Raw genomic sequence first — 24,028 nt, forward strand, 5'->3', positions numbered from 1 at the left:
CTTGGGAATTTGGAGGCTCAGACTTCATCAGAAAGTGACAAAGAACTTACATACAGGTAAGCATGAATGTGTGAAAGTCTTAAAGGACTGAGGGTCAGCTGACGTGGCTCCTAGTAACTAACCCCACTGAAGGACTTGCTCCCGGTCCAAATGGAAATAAGAGGGCCAACAGCTTGGGCTGCCTGCCTGGAAGGAATAGTTCATTGTATCCATTTTACTACTTCCTACTGATTTCTAATGGTCCAGCCTGAAGGAAGGAAGGAATGTGAAACCTGAGAGCAAATCCTGTCTGTCCAGAGATCCTCAAGCTCTGAAGCAACCAACAGCACTGCACAATTGGATGGGGGTGGGCAGACCTCTGAATGGCCACATGGCTGTCCTGCACCGGGGTGAGGATCGTCAGCCTGGCAGACACAGGCAGCAGAGTGGGGAGGATGGAGGATGGGTGTCGGTGGGGTTTCCACTTTCAGCCAAAGTTTATGCAAATATTTCTAGAAATTTCCCTGCTTTCTCACCTGGGCCATTTGGAGGACCCATTTTGGGGGTGGGGAAGGAGGGAAAAAGGCATTGCCCCTGAACTTGAGGAATGTTTGACAGAAAGCTGGGTATGGGCCACAGTGAGTACCTGTGGCTTCTTGGGTGTCAGCCCAATAGAATGGAAAACCACATAGTAAAGCCACTAAGGTTGTAGTGTCTGGAGGCGTGGCATGGCCCTGAATCCTAGCTCCTCCACCTTACTAGCTGGGTGACCTCGGGCAAGCCATTTAACTTCCTGGCCTCAGTTTCCTCACCTGTAAAACATAGATAATATTAATGCCCTACTTCATAGAATAGTTGTAAAAATTAAAGAATATATCTTCGCTTCTTGAAACGAAGTATGATACATAATAAATGCTCAATAAACATTAGTACAGGATGCTACTGACACCAAAGTTTTTATTCAAGGGGTGAGTGAGGGGTGTTTCTCCCCTACTCTCACCTCTCAGTTCTTCTTGTTTTCCCTGGGGGAGCGACCTCAGTCTCAAACATAAAACCGTGGCAGTCTTGAGGGCAGATTTACGGTTTCCTTGCCTTAATTTTCTAGCTGCTCAGTTATGGGTTTTTCCATCCTCCCCATCCTCCTGCTGAGCCTTCCTGAAGTGCATCATCGGGCAGCTCGCCCCACTACCTATGACAGTCAGATTTCCAATTTTCCGAAGCCTCTCCACTGTGTGATTCCTCTGTGAGTTACAGACCAATTCTGGGGTCTTCTGCCCTGTCTTCTGCCCTGTCACACTTCAACCATACAGCTCAGCCTGTTCAAACCATTATCATGCTGACAGGCTTTTCTTCGAGAAACACCCAAGTGAATCTGATTTGGCTGGAATCGACGATTAATAGCAGGGAAATTCTCCCTGATGGTGCAGTACTTAATGAATGCCTGACATGTTCAACAAATGCAAAAGGCTGGATCCCTTGAGCAGCCTGCAACCACTGATACAATGCCTTAGAAAAAAAATGTGAGTCACAGGCTAGAAAAAAAGAAAAGAGAGAGAAAGAGAGAGAGAGAGAGAGAACCCCAGAAGCCTGAGAACCATTTCAATTACAATAATCTTGCAGTAGCTTAGCAATGACAAAACCTCGGGTGGCGGGAGAACTACTTGTGATTCTGCTGGCCTGCGTGTAAGCTCCTACAGAGGTCTCAGCTAAGTGAGCTGCGATGGGACAAAATGAATGCCTCCCCTTCAAGCCCATCAGCTAGGGCCACCACCAGGGTGGTAACCCATTTTGGAAGTGCCAGTTCACAAAAGAAAAAATAGCCCCAGAGCACAAGCTTATTTAATAAAACTGATCAGAACTAGATGGAACTGTCTCAACCAGATGTGTGGAGGGGACTGACACCCCCGAGTAGCCTGTTTATTACACTGCTCTGTGACTCAAGTCAGCAAAAACACTCACCGTGGGCTCGTCTGGCTCACGCATTGTGTTCAGTGCCACGGAGCTTATAAAGATAACTAAGACTTCAGCTCTGGCCTCAAAGAGTCCAGAAATTGCCTAGGGTTCTAAAGAGACATATTTATTGTTTTATTGCAATTATAAAGACAATTCTGTAAGATAGATATGTGTATCAGGCACAAGGAGAGGGTGGTAGGACGCCCTAGGAAGGCCCTGGGTTACTGGTGCCTCCAGAACCACCTTTGAGCCAGACAGGGGGGAAATGCCCCTTCTACAGCTTTTCTTTCTCTACTTTTGTGGAACCCCACCCTCTGTCCACTACAAGACAGAAACTGTACCCTGGCCTGGAGTATCCTCGAGCACAGACCACACATGGCAGAGGGAAGGTGCTCCTGCAAGGAGCTAGCCCAGCTGCTTATTCACTGTGGGGTCTTCTGCCTGGCCAGCCCCTGTGCAGTACAGGCTGTCATGTAATTTGGCTTTTATCTGCATCATGAGATGATGTTTCTGAAAATCTTCATAAATCACCAAGGGTACTTCTCATGTAAGGTGTCATCGCCTGCCAATCAGATGTTTGGTGTCTTTCCATCCCTCCCGGAAGGCACCTGAGGTCCTTCCTTTCGTTGAGCAGGCCCTTTCTGTCATCACTTCCAATCTCTGTCTGAAACCAAGCTCTTTCTCTCTCTGATCTCTGGAACTCTTTTCCTGTGGGGCCCGCTTAACTTCCTTTGGTTTAAGGACACAACTGCTTGCGAGATACAGCCAGTGATCATGGGCATCCCACCTGCCTTTCTCCTAATTCTGAGAATCTTCCCCTGTTCAGGCTCCCAGAGAGACACATCTTTCTCCATCAGCACAGGCCCATCACCCGTGTCTTCCTCTCCCGGCCAGTGCAGCTCTCCTTAACATTGGGACACATCTGACATCTGACCTGCACGTGTGTTCTGTTAGGCCTATACCTTGCTTTGAAACTTCCTGAATTAGCTGCCAACATTTAAACACTGGAGGATTATGGGAGAGTGACTTTAGAAACAGTTTAGTAGTTTCTCATCAAGCTAAACATGTATTTACCAAATGGACATCTTTGGGAGACCATTATTCTACTTACCACATATGTAAATTGTATCTCCATAAGAATACATAAGAATTAGAGCATTAAAAATGGGAGAGACTTCATATAAATATCTAGAATTTTGCCTTTTTTTTTGGAAATCAGATCTGGCCAAACTGGGCTTTAATATCTGTATGGCTGGAATCTGCTGCAGCTCAGTAGCTGCTAATCCTCTAGAGAGGGTATGGGCTTTCTCATTTGCTTCTGTTCCCTTTTCTGCCAGCTTCATTTATTCATGCCACCTGCTTGGTTCCTAGGATATTTAAGTAGCCCATCTCAGTCTTAAATTGTCAAGCCAAGACCCCTAGGACTCTTCCCAACTCATTTTCCTTCTGCCCCACTGCTCCCCAGCCATCCACCTAACCCCTCAGGCTAATGTGTACCCTCCATCTAACTAGGAAGACCAGTGTGGGTTAAACAACAGAGTGGAATTCCAAGTGGCCCCAGCAAGGCTGAACTCCCAGATCCATTATAGTATTTGAGGGAGGGGTTCGTTGAACTCATAGGCTGAAACAGGCAAGATGAGAAGCAAGGCTTTTCATCTTCAGGACTCTTTGCTGTTACCCCAGACCAGATATTTCTTCGCAGTCCAACCTTAGTCTGGAAGCACCTCTGGTTTCCAGCATGGGGCCAGGCACAGATGGATGCCCAATGAGCATTTGCCAAACCCAAAATGTAGTGTTATACTCTCATCAAGTAACTTAAATGAAGGCTCAATCCCAGTTTGTTTAGCTGTAATGGAGGCAAAGCCATTGAATCCACTTGTTTGTTGGATACTTTAGACAGAGAAAATAAATTTGTTCCATGGCCCTCAATCAGTTGCCTAACCCATGCTGGTCATCTCATTAAGATGTGCTACTAATCATTGAAAAGACTGGGCATGGAATACATAAATGGCTTAAATGGCTCATCTCTTTGGCTACCACTAGATTACACAAAAGCAATTTTTTTGTTTGTTTGATTAAGATCTACAGTAACCACTTCACTCTGTTCTAACCCATACTGTTTCCTTTCTTCACACTCTGCCTCCTTTGATTTCACCAGATCTCAAGGCTGACCACTGCCATCTCCCGCCACCCAGTTCTCAGGCTCATTGTTTTCCAATCTCTTTCCAAGTATCCTGTCCAAGCCCCAAGTAACTCCCTTTTGTCTTATACATTCCACGGTGTGACAGACAGCACAGCTGAAGAGCTCCTTGAGGGCTGAGCATGGGAATGAGGAAGAAGTGGATCATGCAATTTAATTTATCCTCAAGTGGAAGCATGCCTCAGTGTTACATAAAAGATCAGAAACCTCCCAAAGAAGAAGCCCCTTCCATTGTTGAGAAGGATCCCTAGGAATTACTTCACTGCATAATTAGATTCCCTGTCAAGCTTTCAACCTCACACTCTGTGGTATTTAGCAATCTATTTTTCTAATGCTCTACTCTAGGCAGTTGATTGTACATCTCAGGAAATTAGTCACATAGGAAACATCAGTGTGGCCCAGTGGTGCTGAATGGCCTTGGATTCTCTTGAGACCTTCTCAAAGCAACTCAGGGCAAATCTAAACTTGATTTTGACAGAGACAGCTGAACAAAATAGAAACACAAAATCAGCCCATAAGAGAATACGGAACTGGTAGGTAATTTAACATCAATGCCTCTGATGGCGGGTTATGTAAAAAAATAAAGTTTGGCTTAATCCTTGCAAATGAAAGAATACTGTGCTTGTGAAGAACAGATGGGTCGCTCTACAATTTTTTACCTTAACAACCTGGGCAAATTAAGGGAGTACTCCTTCTGGGGACCCCGCTCTACATATGGAAGGAAAAGGATTTTGAGGTTATTCAACTTGTACCCTAAGATATGAGGGAAGCATTCTCTCCCTTTCCACAAAATTGTTAAGTATCTCTTGTCCTGTAAGTCACTTAAATATTATTCATGGAAATCTGGGGAACAATTACGACACTCAAACAAGGAACATTTTAGAAAATGATGGTGATTTTTATGTCCCTACAGGTGAAAGTTAATTTAGAAACACAGCGGTGAGTTACTAAGACTTGGTAATGGTGTTAATTGTAAGCCTTTGATAAAGGATCTAATTAGGTTAATGATAAATTCAGCCCAGCAAGGGTATTTTCAGAACAGTTATTTTCAAAGAAATACACACATACACACACATATATATTTTGTCTAGTGCAGAATATAAAAATGTGCAGGAAAATGAGATGGGGAGTTCTTATGGAACCATAATGATAGCACAAGACCTTATTTTAGGGAGAAAAGATATCCGTGTTTCAAGTTAGGTTTGCAGTAGGTAGCTAACAGTAAAACAGCAGGAAAAAAACCCCCAAAATCCCAGTGCCTTCAGAGGGTGGAGCCCTTCTAGTAGCTAGAGGGCCCTTTGTTTGCTAAGATCATAATGGGTGGTTTTATGGACTGAATTATGTCTCTCAGATTCATCGTGGAAGCTCTAACCGCCAATATGCCTGAAAGTGATAGGGTCTTTGTGAGGTAATTAAGGTTAAATGAGCTCATAAGGGTGGGACCCTAGTCTAACAGGACTGTGGCCTTATAAAAACAGAAGTGGGAGATGCCCATCCCCCCACCACTTCCCCCTCCCCACCACGTACAGACACAGGAAGAAGGTGGCCAGAAGCCAACTCAGTTGGCATGTTAATCTTGAACTTCAAGCATCCAGAACTGTGAGAAATAAATTTCTGCTGTTTAAGCCATCCAGTCTGTGGTATCTTGTTATGGCAGCCTGAGCAGATTAAGACAGGTATGCAAGTTTGCAGCCAGAAGCTGGAAGAGCTTGATTTCTCTGACTAATAAGGGGTTGGGGGTGACAGTGGAGTTGGTTCCTGGAGGAAGAGAGGAGCTAGAGAAGTTGCATGCTGTGTTGGGAGGAGAAGAGAGAGGTTATGTTGTCTTTGAGGGAAACACAAGTATCAAATCAGGATTTATCAAACGTGGGTTATAAAGCCTGTGATGTAAAAAATCTCTTCAGTCTCTTCTGAAATCTTTATATATATATAAAGAGACAGGGTCTTGCTCTGTCACCCAGGCTGGAGTGCAGTGGCCTGACCATGGCTCATTGTAACCTCAAACTCCTAGGCTCAAGCAATCCTCCTGCCTCAGCCTCCCAAATAGCTAGGAGCACAGGTGTGTGCCACCATGCCCAGCTAATTTTTAAAATTTTTATAGAATATATGTTGCCCAGGCTGGTCTCCAACTCCTGGCCTCAAGCAATCCTCCCACCTCAGCCTAAGATAATTTTTAAAACAACAAAAAATTCTGCATGTGACTGGTTTTTCTCATGGCAAATGATGAAGGCTTGGGTCTCTGAATGCTTGGCAAGGGGCTGTGAGAGCATCACCTGGACAGACAAGCGGTAGCTGGCATCTGGGCCACACATGCACACTGTAGAGACAGTTAAAATGCCCCAGACACCATTCCAACTCTGTGTTGCTCTCTGGAGAAGTTTCTTAGCTGCTTCATGCATAAAGAACGTTTTGAAGAAATAAGGATCAGATGATTGCTTCTAATGTCTAATCTTCCATTATCTGTGTCAATCTGGGGAATGACCAAATTTCTATGCAAGAGGATCTCTATTCAAAAAAGGGTAGTAATAGTTACTGTTGTTTTTCACCCCCAAAATTGTTAGAATAAATAGATAATATATGTAAGACTGCCCTTTCGAAAGGTATCACTCATTTGTTTTCTACCTTTTATTTTGAATTAATTATAGATTCACAGAAGATTGCAAAGATAGTACAGAGAGATCCCATGTACACTTCATCTAGTTTCCCTCAATGGTTAATCTTACATAACTATAGTCAATATCCAAAGCATGGAACCGACATTAGTGCAATGTGTGTATACAGTTCTGTTTTATTTTATCACATGTGTAGATTCACATAACCATATTGAAAACCAAGACACTCAACTATTACATCAACGCAAGTTTCTCCCAGATGCAACTCCTTTATAGTCATACTCCCCCCACCCCCCAATCATCCCAAACCTCTGCCAATAATTAACGTGTTCTCCCACCTCTATATTTGTCATTTCTAGAATGTTACATAAATGCCTTTTGAGATTGGCCTTTTCACTCTGCAAAACGCCTTTGAGGTCCACACATGCTGTTATAGCAATCACTTCTTTCTTATTGCTGAGTAGCATTTTGTAGTATTGCAGGACATTTTGGTTGTTTTCAGCTTTTCGGTGTTACAAATAAAGTTGTATTGATAACCATGCATACGCTTTTGTGTGGATACAAGTTTTTATTTCTCTGGGATAAACGCCCAGGAGTGACATGTTAGGTGTATGTTTGGTTTTTAAAGAAACTGTCAAACCACTTTCCAGAGTGTCTATAACTATCTTTCATTTCCACCAGCAATGCATGAGAGATGCTGTTTCTCTGCATCCTTTCCAGCATTTGATATTGCCATTAATTTTTTAAACTAATTTTTTAATACTATAAAATGTATTCACGATTTATTCACAATTTGTTTTCAGGACAAACCCCAACATCAACAGCTCCTGGAGTAGGCACCTATATCTACAATAAATAAAACCAATGTTTCTACTTTTATTTACCATAGGTATGGGGGCCTTTGTCTCTTCTGTATGTCAAGGTCTCCAGGATTTGAGGCGGATCTAGTCTGCTGGTAAGGCTCGGATTCACATTTGGTTTGGGGAAGTCCCAGGATCTAGCCAGCTGTGATCTGAGTACCAGGGAAGTCTAATCCACTCTGAAATGCTGCAGAGGAGTCACACTGGCTTGAGGGTCTCGAGATCCCTGTATCTACATTCTCTGAAACCAAATAGAAAGGCCACAGCAGCCCAAACTATGCCTACCTTCAAATGGGCCCAGATTCTCCTCCTGACACACATTAGTGTGTACTCAGCACTTATCTGAATGAGGGCACTGGGGTGACTTGTCCACAATGTCATGCTTGGGTAATTACGATTTGCTAACAGCAGGTGGCGCCCCTAAGGATTGCATCTTGCAAAGACGGCAACTCCCCATGACTTAGGAAGAAAATCTAACAATATTAAAAGCCCCTTGGTGCACTAAAACTGAAGTTGTGTAATTTGGGCCAATTTTTGTTAAACTGTAAGTGTTTTCTTTGGGTCTGAGTGCTGAAATTTTGAGTTTGCTGGAAGGCCAAGTAAGCCATCTAAGGAAGGATTCCTTTGTCTTCTGCTCTTTTCTGAGCCTGGTTCTCCAGCCTTCCTGACCATTCCCTGAGTTATCCAATAGCCTTCCAAGAAATTCCTGTTGAGTTAGCCAGAGGTGTTCTCTGTTTCTGGCGTCCAAAAATGGATGGAAGGGCCACACTTAAACATTAGATTATGAAATGCAGGAACATTCCTAAAAGATTTTCCAGAGTAAGAATGAAATGGTGCAGCAGAGATGGCCAGTTGCCTCCCTGTATCCACTCTACACTGATTTGTATTCTCCCTGCTGCCGGGAATAAACAGCTACTCTACATTTCCAAGACTTTCTTTGTCTTGAAATTCTGGCCAATGAGATTGAAGTGGATTTGTGTGGTACTTCAAGGAAGATTCTTTCTGGGAGTACAGACATATCTTTATGCATCCTTCCCACTTTGTGCTGCCTAGAATTCCAACCCCACAGTTGGAATGTGCTAAGAATGGAAGAGCAGTGAGAAAAAAGGAATTGGGGCCTTTGATGATGATCGCTGAGCTACTACACCAGCCCCAGACTGCCTCTATCCAGACTTCTTTCATATGATATAAAACAAACTTATATCTTGCTTATACCTTTGTTAATTTGGCTTTTCCTTTCTATCTAGTCAATTCTTTTTTTCTTTCTTTCAGACGGTGTCCCTTCCTGGTTCAAGCAATTCTGGTGCCTTGGCCTCATAAGTAGCTGGAATTATAGGCACCCGACACCAAGCCCAGCTAATTTTTGTATTTTTAGTAGAGATGGGGTTTTGCCATGTTGCCCAGGCTGGCCTCAAACTCCTGAGCTCAGGTGATCCACCCACCTCGGCCTCCCAAAGTGCTGGGATTACAGGCATGAGCTACTGCACCTGGCTGTCAATTCTAATTTTTAACTAAAGTGAAGAAATGGATTCTGGATAGAATTTGGGGTCCAGTGGTTTCTTAGGATTCAGAAGAATGCACTAGTTGATTTCCAGCTTCTACCCTTGTATCTACTTCAAAATTGTGGTAGCTACTAGCCCTGTCATTAGATGTCGTTACTTAATATGCTAATACATTTTGATAATACTATTTTGAAACAATTGATTTCATTTATAATCCTATTTATTTTACTTTATGTATATAAAAACATTATTTTGGGAAGAGGTCTGTAGGCTTCACCCACTTACCAGAGGGATGTATGGTCACAAACCCCAGGTTGACAGGGTCACCTGCAGTGCTATCAGCATAGGAACATACAGTTCTTCACATGAGCACCAGAGCAGGAAACTGCCATATTTTAAAGCCCATTTCCCCATTTTAAGATCAGGTGCATAAGATAACACACCTGGTACAATGCCTGGGACACAGAAAGCTCTCAGTAAATGCCTGACTTCCCTTCCTTTTCTGGTGAGCTTGAATGGAAGAGTTCAGACTTCAATTCCATGACAATTGGCTTAATTTACAGTAGGGGAGGCAGCTCCTCTGAGTTCACTATACAAACCTCGAAGGTCAGTGTGAGAATGTTGAAAAGTGTTTCCCAGATCTGCGTATAACTCTCAATCCCTCAAGAAACTGAATAGATGTCTTTTGGGTCTGTGGGGACTATCTGCATCCTACCTGATAGATGCCTTCCCTACAGGCTCCATATTACCCCTATTAAACAAAGAGGATGGGGAGAGAGACGGGAGGCTGGGCTGGGAGAGCTGGCTTGTGGCCATGTTTCAGCATGTGAGACTTTCCAAACACTTGCTTCTGGGTGCCATGAACAGTGAAACAGATGCATTCAAAGAAATGGCCACGCACTTAAACACATGATAATTTTTTTTAAATTTCACATCCACTTTTGAAGCCCTTAAAGACTATATCATCATTGTTTCTTTGACTGATGCATCTTATTATGGCATGGGGAAAAGTGAACCATCACTGAAGGAAATCGGAAGCCAAGGGTTCTTTCGTTGAGATAAAACATAAGATTGATCCTGAAATTAACAAATTAAATTAACAAATTAAGAAATAATACTGGTAGACTTCAATTTACCAATTCACTTCCCTCTGTCATGTCTTACTCTGACTCTTGAGCATAAAGTCATCAGGGCTGTAACACTCAGTGAAATATGGCAAAGATGAGAGGGCAGGGCTCTGGGCCACCTGGCACCTGTCTGTCCTGGCTGGGCTGCTGAGAGGAACCCCAGTTATCATGTGAGGCCTGCCCTGACACCCTAGAGTAGTGAGCACAGGACACTTTGACATGCCTTACAAGTTCTGTTCCTGTACCTCTAATCTTTCTTATCCATCTCCACAACTTCAAATGACAGGTGAACCATTGAGAAAACATGGTTAGGAAAAGGTGAGTACAATCTTTTAAATATTCCTCTTTTTAATTCTTCCTCCCTGACCCAAACTTCAGTCCCAAATATGAAAATACGAGACTACACTTAATGAACATTTGTGCCAGGCACTGTGCAAAGTAACCACTTTTTGTATGCCATCCTTTAATATAGCAATTGTATTTTTTTTAAATTTTACTTTGAGTTCTGGGATATGTGTGCAGAATGGACAGGTTTGTTACATAGGTATACATATGACATGGTGATTTGCTGCACCTATCAACCCATCATCTAGGTTTCAAGCCCCACATGCGTTAGATATTTGTCCTAATGCTCTCCCTCCCCTTGCCTACCTCAACCAACAGGCCCTGGTGTATGATGTTCCCCTCCCTGTGTCCATGTGTTCTCATTGTTCAACTCCCACTTATGATTGAGAACATGTGGTATTTGGTTTTCTGTTCCTGTGTTAGTTTGCTGAGAATGATGGTTTCTAGCTTCATTGATGCCCCTGCAAAGGACATGAACTCATTATTTTTTATGGCTGCATAGTATTCCATGTTGTATATATGCCACATTTACTTTACCTAGTCTATCATTGATGCGCATTTGGGTGAGTTCCAAGTCTTTGCTATTATAAATAGCGCTGCAATAAACATACATGTGCATGTGTCTTTGTGGTAGAATGATTTATAATCCTTTGGGCATATACCCAGTAATGGGATTGCACAGCAATTGTATTAGGTCATCCTATTATTATCCCTGTTTTATAGATGAGGAAACAGAGGACCAGAGAGCCTAGGTAACTGTCCTAAAGATGACAAAGCTAGAGAGGGCAGAGGTGGCTTGGAAGCAGGGCCTTCGCTCTAAGCCCATGTTGTTAACAACTGCACTGACTGCCCGTCTCCAGGATCTCTGACATCTTGATGCTGTGATAGAGCTTGGCTCTGGTGCTGCCCATATAACCCGCAGAATCAGCTGGTAGTTGATGCTGGCAGGTTAGAGTTGTCAGACTCTCGTTATTTCTATCTGGGAATGATGGCACCATGGCCTTGAAAATGGGTCTTTATATAGTACCTGCCCCTTGAATATTAAATTACCCAACAGACAAATGGAGGATTCCGATTTATTTGGTACGAAGTCATCAAGATTTTACAGTATTGTTTTAATACCTTGGTTCTCTCTCCTTATCTTAGCTTCTATCCTTTTTTTTTTTCTTTCCTCTGACTTCTCTAATCTCAAACTTTAGGCAGGAGTTCATGCATTTTAGTTCCTTCTCCCTCTTTTTTCATGTAGCTCACATTTGGGCTGCTCTGACAATCTGGGTATCCCATGTAGGATGACCTGATAGCAATAATAGCTACCATTTTTGAGCATCAAATACACACTGGGTATTCTAACAAGATTATTTTGCTTAATCCTTACCACAATGCTGACTAGGAGAGTGGGCTGGATCAGACTGAAAAGCTTTGACAGAGCTCACAGAAGTAGCAGGTCTGAGACTCAAAATACCTCTCACTTTACACCTCTTTCCCTTGGCCACAGTGCCTTCCTTCTTGTGAATAAGGAAGCTGTCTTTCTTCTTCCTTCTTGTTGAATATCTGTCTGGTTGAGGAATCAGGAATCCTTCTGCTTCCTTCTTCAATTAGATAGCTATTGCCTCTCCTGCCAGCCAAAGGAAGTAGGGACGTTTCGGTAATTTGGACAACCTTGGGAATATATGTATTTTTAAGCCTGGACATCTCATCATGGCTGGAGAGGTAGGGTGGGGTAAGTCTGATGTTTATGAGAGCCCCAAGTTTGGCCCTACAACATCTGCAGTGAAGGGCTGGCCAGATAGAGGTCATGGGGCTATTCTGGGGGCTAGATGAGGCCCAGCATGCTGTGGGCTTTCAGAGCTGTGGGCTTTCAGAGCTGTGGCCTTTCGTGCTAAAACGAGAACTTTCCCATTTAGCTAATTGAACGTCTTTGCTACACACTGTAATGCGCACAGCAGGGGAGAACACCTCATCCGATGCGCACATGAATTTAAAAGGGAAAATGATGACGGAGGGTTTAATGGAGCGGACAGTGCCGCAGTCCTGCAGCAACTCCAAAGCCTGGGCCTAATGAAAGCTCTCAGCCAACGTGGAAAGTGCCTGTGATTCAGCTCTCTGTTCCCATTTCCCCTGAGGCACTGGGGCTTCCATTAAATGCTGATGTGTCCTGATTATTACAGAGTGTGGAGAGAGAAAGGAAGGGCAGGAAGGCTTTAAGAGAACCTTTACACCTGACCTATCTGTTCTTGAAGATGCTGCTTATTTATTTCTCAACCAGTAGCCAATTCCCACTATGGGTCAGAAGACCTAGGCTTAAGAATGGTTGTTGGGTCAAGAAGAGCCAAATTTTCTCAAACTCCTGGCTTTAGGCAATTCTCCTGCCTCGGCCTCCCAAAGCACTGGGTTTACAGGTGTGAGGCCCTGCACCCGGCCAAGCTAACTCTAAATACCTATTTTCAGCTGTTACAGGCACCGGATTTTTGAGGCAAGGGCATTTCCTTCTGGGTTTGCTGCTCTTTCTCCTCCCTTGCTCTAGTGGACTGCTCTTTGCCACGGGGGAGACACAGACAGCCCAGAAGTTCCCGAATGGAGCGGCGGCAGGGAAGGTGCTGGTGTGACCACAGCCAAGTGCTCTGCCTCCTAAGGTCTTGTCAGCACTGGGTGAGTTCCATTCATGTTGGGAACCTGCAGATGTTAGCAAACATCTGTCTCCAGGGAAAATTTCAACTCTGACAGCAGTGATATGAAGAGAAAGCACCATCATTATTCCACACTGGTACAAAAGCTAGGTCTCAGCAGACTGGGTGGACTCCACTGTCCACCAAAAACTCCTGGCCACAGCACATGTCTTAACTCACCAGCCCTTAGAGCAATCCAATCCCCTATTCCAGTGTCTAACTTCACAAGAATCCTTCCAGATTTCCTTCCAGAATCCTTAGTGACCCACTCAAGGTCTACTTTGCATCAGAGGCTTGTCAGGGGCCAGAATTCCAGTCTCACAACATCAGGCTCAGGCTTTGTGCACTGACTGCTCTGCCCTAATTACTAAACAGCGACACCTAGAAACAGCGAACACCTCTGTCCATGAGCCTGTGTGTTATGTATCATTTGAAATACACTTGCAATGTGGATGCCAATTATCCATTCCTTCTCTCCAGAGCAAAGCCCGTTACTAACATGAGAAGGCTCTGAGTCACCTTATTACACTCCTGTGTTCATTCCCTGCAGGATGCAAACTAAATGCATACGGAGTGGTGGGCACTCAAAGGCCTCCTCAGTGAAAGAGGACAGAGCAGCAGGGGCGGACCCGCTCTTGTTTCTGTGGACTGTGGCATCATTTATACAATGCAGATTTCAGAGGAGAGATATAAGCCTTTAGTTTTTTCAGAGGCTTCAGGGAAAGTGGATAGACTTTTAGCCCCTTGTCTATTTTAGGTAAACTTAAAAGATGTATCATTGAAAAGAAGGAGAGATATAAGCCTTTAGTTTTTTCAGAGGCTTCAGGGAAAGTGGATAGACTTTTAGCCCCTTGTCTATTTTAGGTAAACTTAAAAGATGTATCATTGAAAAGAAGAGATATCGGCCGGGCGCGGTGGCTCACGCTTGTAATCCCAGCACTTTGGGAGGCCGAGGCGGGCGGATCACGAGGTCAGGAGATCGAGACCACGGTGAAACCCCGTCTCTACTAAAAATACAAAAAAATTAGCCGGGCGTGGTGGCGGGCGCCTGTAGTCCCAGCTACTCGGAGAGGCTGAGGCAGGAGAATGGCGTGAACCCGGGAGGCGGAGATTGCAGTGAGCCGAGATCGCGCCATCGCACTCCAGCCTGGGTGACAGAGCGAGACTCCGTCTCAAAAAAAAAAAAAAAAAAAAAAAGAAAAGAAGAGATATCTAGATGTCAAAGTTACTTTTTAAGTGTGATTCTAAACCAGATGGACAGGAAAGTGTTTTTGCGTGGATGAAACCAACAATATGGAAACTCAAACACTGAACAGATCAGGCTCACTGTTCACCTTATTCTCATTCACACCCCCCCACTCCCACCGAATACATACCATCAAGTTCTAGGGGCCCAGCAGAAAAAGAAACTTCTGAGTTCACTCATTGGGCCTTCCATGGACAGGAAGCTGACGAATCTCAAACCTGGCTGCACATTAGAACCGCCCAGAAGCTTTAAAAACTATTGATGTACCTTAACATAATCAAGGCCATCCACGACAAGCTCGCAGCTAACATACTCAATGGTGAAAAGCTAAAAGCTTTCCCTCTAAGACCAGGAAGACTCTTAACATTTCTATTCAGGATAGTACTGAAAGTCCTAGGCAGAGCAATTAGGCAAGAAAAGAAATAAAGGGAATCAAAATCAGAAAGAAAGAAGTAAAACAAGAGTATGTCTCTGTAGATGACATGATCTTATATATAGAAAATTCTAAAGACGTCACCAAAAAATGTTAGAATACATGAGTTCAGCAACGTGACAGTATACAAAATCAAGAGACAAAAATTAGTTGTGTTTCTACACAGTAATAATGAAGTATTTGAAAAAGAAATCATTAAAACAATCCTACTTACAATAGCATCAAAAAGAATAAACTAGGAATAAATTTAACAAAGAAAGTAAAAGATCTGTATGTTGAAAAGTATAAAACTCTGATGAAAGAAATTGAAGATGGTAAATAAATGGCAAGATATATTGTATTCATGGATTGAAAGAATTATATTGTCAAAATGTCAATGCTACTCAAACAGATCTACAGAGTCAGTGTAATCCCTATCATAGTTCCAATGTCATTTCTCACAGAAATAGAAGAAACAATCTTAAAATCTGTATGGAACAACAAAAGACCCTGAATAGCTAAAGCAATCTTGAGCAAAGAGAACAAAGCTGGAGACTTCCTGATTTCAAATTATATTACAAAGCTATGGTAATTGAAATAGTATAGTACTGGCATAAACACAGATACATAGACCAATGGAATAGAACAGAGAGCCCAGAAATAAGCCCATGCTTATACAGTCAACTGATCTTTGATAAAGGCACCAAGAGTACCTCATAAGGAAAGGATAGTCTCTTCAATAAATGGTGTTGGGAAAGCTGGATATTCATATGCAAAAGAATGAAATTGGAACCTCCTTTTGCACCATAGATAAAAATAAACTTAAAATGGATTAAAGACTTAACTGTAAGTTCAGAACTATAAAACTGTAAAAACAGTAAAACTTTAAAACTGTATGTGTATACTTATGTACATACATACACACACACATATATGCACATATTGGAATATTGTTCAGCCTTTAAAAAGAAAGAAATCCTTCCCTTTGCCACATCATGAATGAACCTGGAAGGCATTATGTAAGTGAAATAGGCCAGACATGAAAAGCCAAATATTGCACAAACTCACCGATATGTGAAATCTGAAAAGTTGAACTTACAGAAACAGAGAGTAGTTAAGAGTGGTTACCAGGAGCTGAGGGATGGGGGGAGATGTTGATCAAAGGGCACAAACTTTTGGTTATAAGATGATAAGTTCTGGAGATCTAATATTCAGCATGGTAACTATAGTTAATAATATCGTACTGTATTGTATACTTGAAACTTGCTGAGAGTAAGTGTTCTCATCATACACACACGAAAGATGTTAATTAGCTCGATTGTGGTAATCATTTCACAATGTACACATATATCAAACCTTCAAGTTGTACACATTAAATGTATATAATTTTTACTTGTCAATCATACCTCAATAAAGCTGAAAAAAATAAGAATAAAAACTCTCAATGCTGCGTCTCTTGTCCAGAGAATCCGATTTGATTGATGTGGGGTAAAATCCAAGCATGAGTGTTTTCGGGATATGGGGGAGGTGGTAAACTTACTAAAAAGTGTTTGTGAAAAGGTGTAACATTCATGTAGTAACATACACAAATCTTAAGCACTCAGTTTAATGAATTTTACAATTCAAAAATTCATTAAAAACCTCCACCCAGCTCAAGATATAGAATGTCATTAGCACTCCAGAAGCTTCAGCACAGGATTTTAAAAATAAATTAAAACTCTTCAAATTGCAAGAGTATAACAATGACCTCAACAAAGTTATTTTTAAAGCTTTTCATTGTTAATTTTAATTTGCGGACAGAACTGAATGAACTATATGTTTTTTTGCCACACCTCTGGCCATGGAAAGCCTTTAGTAAAGCATGGGCCTAAGGTTTTCATATTTACATTACTCATTTCCTAACCAGGTCATTATTTCTCAAGGTGTTGTCAACATAAAAGTTGATGTCAGCCTCTGATATTTAATTTTGTTGTGTCGTCATTGTTTTTGTAACTTTTCATGCATTGTTTATGATTCCCAACTTTCCCTCATTCTAGCTATATATGAATTAATTAGCCCTTGTAGCTATAAACAAGAAGTATCTTAAGTGTACTTTGGAAAAAGGAAGGTGGAGATCATGCTTATTCTTTGTGGGTTGGCCACTGACTGACCGGTGGCAAGGCAGGAGAGAAAATCTGGAACCATCCAGAGTTCAAGGGCAGGGATGTGTGAAAGGCAGAGTCGGAGGAACTGAATCCCTAGTGAGAAAAAAAACCTAAAAATAAAAACAGTCATGCCCGGGCTTGGTGGACACACGTAGGCTGCAGAAGCCAGTGTGAGTTATGAGTTTAAGAAGGCCAGCAGGTGAAATTCTGAGTGATATGGTGGGAATGGAGGACCAGGAAAGAGACAGCCATTAACCAGGGAGACAAGGAGCTCCAGAGAGCAAGCTCAGCCAGAGCCAAGGAGCAATGCTCTCATCAGAGGCTGAAAAGAGAACAAGGCTGGCCTGAAGGCCGGCTAAGAAGGTATAAAAAAAAAAAAAAACAAAAAACAAAAAAAACAGCAAAAGAGAGAGAGAGAGAAAAGAGAAGCACTTCAGCTGCTGCATACATTTGCCAGGTTGAGCCCTCTGTGAGTAGTTGGCAGAGATGATAAGTGGGGCAGCACTTCTGTCTACTTACCTGGAGCAGCCCTTATTTGAATATGCACAAAGAGTATGAATGGATAGACAAGCAGTGGCTCTGGAGCAATGTTGGGTAAAGCTGGACTCTGAATTTCCTATTCACCTTCTTAAACATAGTTCCTACAATGCAATTCCTGAGTGGCTTTTCCACTTGAATCAGTGAGTTGAGTGGGCATGAGTTAGACGCTGCTCTACCAAGGAAGCTTCTGAGGGTGGCTGAGGTCCTGAGATCTCAAATTAAAAAAAAAAATATTGAATTCCTTGGATGGTGGCAGAAGACAAGCCTCATGGTGGATATGGGGACCTGCCTGTATGAGGGCATCTCTGGCCCAGAAGTCACCAAAGAGTTTAAAAATGAAAAACCCAACACTCGAGCTTGGCACCCTGAACTCAATGTAAATGTTCAGCAAAAAAAAGTTCTCTTCAGGCCAAGTAACCAATTCTTTATATCTTGCTTTTGTTGTTGTTAAATACGACTTCAGTTTTCATGTAACTTTTCAGGTTCATCAAAAGAAAGTGTGTGACATGATTTTGTAACTCAGCATGTTAAAACTCAGTTAAAAAAACAAATTAAATACACCTAAATACTAAAGTCTATGTCTGATTTTAGCAATGAGTCAGCTTCGCCAAGGTTGTTCCCTAACAGAACTGTGTTTTATAACGAAATATGACCCTGTTCTAAAACAAAAGCAGAGAAATAAAAAATGAGCAAAGAATGAGTTTTTGAAATCTAATTTTTTAGATTAGAGCAGAGAGTGAGTTTCTGAAGTCATGTGGTTTTAATTTATACAGTATTCCTATTTTGCAAACTTTAGCCTGTTTGGGCACATGTGCATATGTGTGTGTGCATGTACACACACACACACACACCCACGCAACCAGAACACTTCTCTCCCCTTTCCTGATATATTGAATTTGATTTCTGGATTCAATTGACCTTTCCATGCATTTCACTGCTTGTAGATGAAGCAACTTGGAGCTTTTGGCTTCTGAGGGGTATTGCTCAGAAACATGCAACCTGTACAGGTTTCTGAGGTGGCAGAAACAGTAAGAGCTTAGGAGAAACTGAGGAGGGGATCTGGGAGTGTGGACAGGTGCAGTCACCTCTAAAGTTCTGCAGTTCAACAGACCATACAACAGGAGTTTTCCTGCTCCCATTCCAGTTCTGAGTTGCCAGAAGAGGTGGGGCTGATGTGGAGCTGAGCTTTGGACTGAGTCCACAGGAGTTGAGCAAAGGTGCTTCTGTGTGTCTGATATGTATGGCAGTCCCAAGAACAACTATAAGTCATGTTGTCTTATATGCTGCTGCTGATCCGTGTATCCTCCCACCTCCACCTAGGATAGGAGAGGCAGAGGGGAGAGGAACCCCCAGCATTGATAGCACAGAGAAAACAAATGAAAGAGATTACTTTAAACACAGTAAAACGCAATCATACACTATGATGCTGTGATTATAATAAGAAACATATGTGTTGGTCGTCATTCATGGTTCCTGACACAGAGCTCCTAATTCCTGGGAATTTCCTGGGTAATAGGAGCATCTTTTGTTCTAATGAGACAACTGTTGGTGGGCTCCTGAGTGGGACTGGTCACCAGAAAGACCAAGACATGATCATAAGCTTGGAGCTTTCAGCTCCACCCCCATCCTCCAGGAAGGGGAGAGGAGCTGGGGATTGAGTTAATAATCAATCATACCTAATCAATCATGCCTATAGAAACCTCTATAAAAATCCCTGAGCTATGGAGTTTGGAGAGCTTTTGGGTTGTTGAACATGTGGAGGTACTGGGAGGGTGGTGAGGCGGAGAAGTCATGGAAGCCCCTTACCTCTTCCCACATACCTTGCCCTGTGTTTCTCTTCACCTGGCCATTCACCTACATCCTTTGCCATAAACTGGTGAATGAGACTCGTTTCCCTGAGTTCTGTGAGCCATTCTAGCAAATGATCAAACCTGAGGGTGGGGGGTATAGGAACCTCCCATTTATAGCTGGTCAGTCAGAAGTTCCAGAGGCCTGGACTAACAATTGGCCTCTGAAATGGGGGGCAGTCTTGTGGGACTGAGCCCTTAATCTGTGCCATTTGACTCTAACCCCAAGTAACATAGTGTCGGAATTGAGTTAAATTGTAGCACACCCAGCTATTGGAGAATTAGTCAGTGGGAGAAAACACCCCACACATTTTGGTGACCAGAAATGTTGTGAAAGCATAGTAAAGGAAAATATTTTTCCCCCCATTACATTCATATAACCAGAACAGCATTTGATACAGTCTTACTTTATACAGATCTCTACACAGAGGGGAAAAACTCCCGGACACTATGAAAGGGAGAAACATGATGATGAGTAGTTTTTCTCAAAGTAGCCCTTAGAAGAGAGGAAGAAGATGGTAATGGAGCCTGAAGCAAAATGAAGTGACTTCCCAGCTGGTGCAAGGCCAGCCTCTTACCGTAGTGGGGGATGATGGCCCAGGCCATGGCAGAGGCGTAGATGCCACCAATCATCCAGAACATGCAGAGCCAGCTCAGGTGTTCACCCCGCTTTTCCCGGGCCAGCACTTCAGCAAAGTACGAGAACACAGTGGGTATGGCTCCTCCAATCCTGCCAAGAGGTACAGAGAATACATGAAATCAGGGTGTGGACAGCTCATGTGAGACGCAAAGGGCAGAGCCAAAGCAAACTCTAACAACACATGCTTTCTCCCTATCCCAACATATCAACAAACATATATTTTCTATTATTTTACAATGTAAAAATTATAGTCTCTATATTTAATATAGGTTTATTATCCCTCCAAAAACTTGAACCTGCAATTAAGCTATGTTACCAAGAGGTGGCAGTGGTGTTTGTCTCAGGTGGTTTATAGAGCTTAACATGAGATTCCGTTGGCTTTTCAGCTCATGGTTGAGTGTTTTATGTGATATTTATCAAAACTTACATTGATTTCTTATAATCCAGTGAATATTTTAGTTAACTTGTTTTTAAAAAGAGATGCTGTGCCATGTCCCATTCATGATGTGGGGACTTTGGAAACAGCTTCAAACACCTCTAGGGTACTGTCTGCAATCTGTATTTACTAACTGCTACTGTCTGCAATCTGTATTTACTCACTGCTACCCCACAGCAGCACTAAATTAGGTTAATGTGTTGACAAACACAGGACTAATGGGGTCATTTCCAAGATTAGCTCTAGTCCCAATCCAGTAGATATTACTGCTAAATAAGTAAACGTGAAAGGGACACTTGTAGAATAAAATAAGGAGCTGGTGGTTTAGATATCAATAGAATGAAATATAATGCTTCCTTTCAGTAGGAGCTAGTTATACAAGCTGCTAACTGAGCTCTGGGGAGATGACAGAAACAGTGACCTCTACCCAGGGTAAGGGTGCTCAAATGAGGGTTTATGGAATCAAAATAGTGCTCATTTTTAGGAGATGGGCCATAGATTTCATCAGAATTTCAAATAGGTCTTGGCCCTAAAACTTCAGGAACCACTGCCTCAAAAAGCAAGGTAGTAAAGAAAAATATTACTATCACTCCAAGCAATATGTGAATTTTAAAGTATTTGTTTAAAAAGACACACAACATAAGGACATTGTTGAGATGACACAAAATCTAATAGAGTTAGGAAGTATGCACTGATTCATTTTTGTTCAGATTTCTGTAAGGCAAATTGCTATTGACATTTCATGCAAATTTGATATCAAGGACTAAAGCATGTTTATTTATTTAGCAATAACTGATTTTCTTAGAGCCTTTGATATGATAAAGAAGTATTGGCAGTGTCCTTAACAAATGCAATTTAGGGAAATGTCATTTTGGCAGCAAATTAGTGTACCAAATAAACCACAGGATTTACAATGTCATCCTGCATCAACTGGTAGGTGAAAATATGGCACCATTTCATGTATTTGCCTCTGTTTAAAGTGATGCCATAGTTATCCATCAGTGGACATACGAAGACCACTTAGGCTGGTGCTTTTCAATCTATGGGTTGCAAAATTTAGTTTAGTAGCTATAAACAGTAAAGAGCATTTTAAAAAATGAGACAGTGATAAAAATAATTAAGTGCAACCTAAGTAATAAGGATAAGCATAAGTATCATTTCATGAAATTTGTGTGATAAACATATTTGTAATGTATAATGTACATATATAAAATATATAATGGGTCACAGTGTGTTTCTTAGTGGGAGTTCCGGTTCAAAGAGTTTAAAATTCTTTGAACAAACTTTAGGCATCTATATCAGTTTTGTTTTTTTTTTTTTTTTTTTTTTTTGAGACGGAGTCTCGCTCTGTCACCCAGGCTGGAGTGCAGTGGCGCGATCTCGGCTCACTGCAAGCTCCGCCTCCCGGGTTCACGCCATTCTCCTGCCTCAGCCTCTCCGAGTAGCTGGGACTACAGGCGCCCGCCACCACGCCCGGCTAATTTTTTGTATTTTTAGTAGAGACGGGGTTTCACCGTGGTCTCGATCTCCTGACCTTGTGATCCTCCCGCCTCGGCCTCCCAAAGTGCTGGGATTACAAGCGTGAGCCACCACGCCCGGCCTATATCAGTTTTTCTGGGCTATGACAGTGGTGGTTCTACCTAAAATTCTAGAGGTGTGACTCAACCTGTCTTCAGATTTAGCACCATCACACACAGAGGCAGCCAACTAAGTCCAAGTCCATAACTAAACCCTCAAACAAGAAACAAATGCATGTGGTGGGTGCTCAGAGCTGGCTCTATACTGCACCATATTAGACTCACACAATTCTCTTGCCTTGGGCTTCTTGAGGAGCTCATACAATGGATAGCTAGTTGAATTTTATTTTATTTTATTTCTATTTTTTGATGGAATACAGACAGTAAAATTGAAAGACATCATTTAATTAATCTTCTGTGCCATGAGACTCCACCAGCCTGTCTACAAAGACCACTGGGAGGCTGACGATCACTTGAACCCAGGAGTTTGAGGCTGTAGTGAGCCTTAAAGGGCCACTGCACTCCAGCCTGGGTGACAGAGTGAGGCCCTTTCAAGGGGTAAGCAGCATGCTTGCTTGCTATCTGTGATCATTAAAAGCCCTGAAAACAAATATCACATATTAATCATGACAAAAAACAAATGTGTGATGCTTATTGGTACAGTAAGCTAGTTGAATTTTAAAACTCAACAATATTTGGAACAGATTTTAAGTGGTTTCATTATAACACACAATCCTAGTATGAAATAAAATGTCTGTGTCACAAATAATTTAATGCTACTCCTTTTTTTCATTTGGTGTGAAGAATCCATTTCTCTGCACCATAAAATCTTAGCTCCCTACTCTGTGGCTTCACTTCTCAATGCATAAAAATAGTCCTAGTTTTTACTGACTTTTCACATCCTCATTAATGTTTCATCAGGACTTTGGACATCCTCTTAATAGCTATAACTTAAACTTCATGAAGGCACTATTATATGTCAGGATATGCCAGCTCCCTCTGGACCAAGATAAATGTACTTAGGTGTGGCTATAATTTCTTTCTTTCTTTTTTTTGCAGTGTGGCTATAATTTCAAGTGGAAGACTGTAGATTTGCCTGTTTTCAACAAATCATTGTTACATAAGAAAACACCAGCTTGTAGGGGCTTCTAGGCAATCCGGCTGGTTTTTATTCAATGTCTCTTTTTCACGTGGTTATTTTTTCTGGATGTCTCTCAATATTTGCTTGTAAAGCAGGCTGCAAGGAACTGCTAGGGAATACTAAAGGATAAGTGAGTCTGAAGAATTAGAGAAGGCTTCTATTTAAATCCTTTGCAAAGTTATTTAGACTCAGCGATATATAAAACAATCCAAGCATTCACATTTCTTATTGTTGGCTGATCATCTATTTCGGGGAAAAAATTACTCCTTGTCCTACTGTGATGTCCTTTAAGCAGAGAAAAAACTATTACTATTACTAGTGTTTCATACCCCATAAACCCCTTGAAGGTGGGGACTATATCATATTCATTCTTGAGTCCCCATTAACTGGCCCAGTGGACATGTGCTAAGTGTTCATACACAAGAACTGAATTTCCCAACTCTTCAATGTTGTAGTTGGCATACCAAGTCTCCTGGAGCAATCTGTTCTGATGGTTTAAAGATCTCCAGTGAATCTCACCTGCTGAACCAATATGACCATAATAGAAGTTGAGGGTGCTGGACTGAAAGTTTTAACAGGAATGGAGCCCCCAAATAATTCCTGAGTTGCTCTGTGCCTTCGTTGCTATGGTCACCCCTTGACCAAATGACCTGATGGTCCTTGTCGTGGAGAGAGCTCCCTTGGAACTGCTCAGAGGACACTGGGCAATCCCACTGGGCATTCCAGGAGCTTCTATAACACCTGTGAACATTTCAGAAAAGGGTGGCAGATGCTATAATGATCATCAGAAAAATATTTGGGGAAGAGATAAAGCAAGAGCCTTCAGGTCTTACAACATAATTTGGTTCCTCTGACAAGTTT

At 42.1% G+C, this 24,028-nt stretch overlaps 1 protein-coding gene across 2 annotated transcripts in view; it reads right to left on the reverse strand.

Moving 5' to 3' along the window:
* SV2C (synaptic vesicle glycoprotein 2C) overlaps window positions 1-24,028 on the reverse strand; it is a 282,632-nt gene that overhangs the window by 128,980 nt on the left and 129,624 nt on the right. For both annotated transcript variants that reach the window (XM_063623107.1, XM_055252508.2), the window contains exon 4: window positions 20,012-20,163. In XM_063623107.1, coding sequence (XP_063479177.1) covers window positions 20,012-20,163 — 152 coding nt within the window. The remainder of the gene's footprint in view (window positions 1-20,011; window positions 20,164-24,028) is intronic.

The sequence above is a fragment of the Symphalangus syndactylus genome, chromosome 18 (assembly GCF_028878055.3).
Source record: "Symphalangus syndactylus isolate Jambi chromosome 18, NHGRI_mSymSyn1-v2.1_pri, whole genome shotgun sequence".
NCBI lineage: Eukaryota > Metazoa > Chordata > Mammalia > Primates > Hylobatidae > Symphalangus > Symphalangus syndactylus.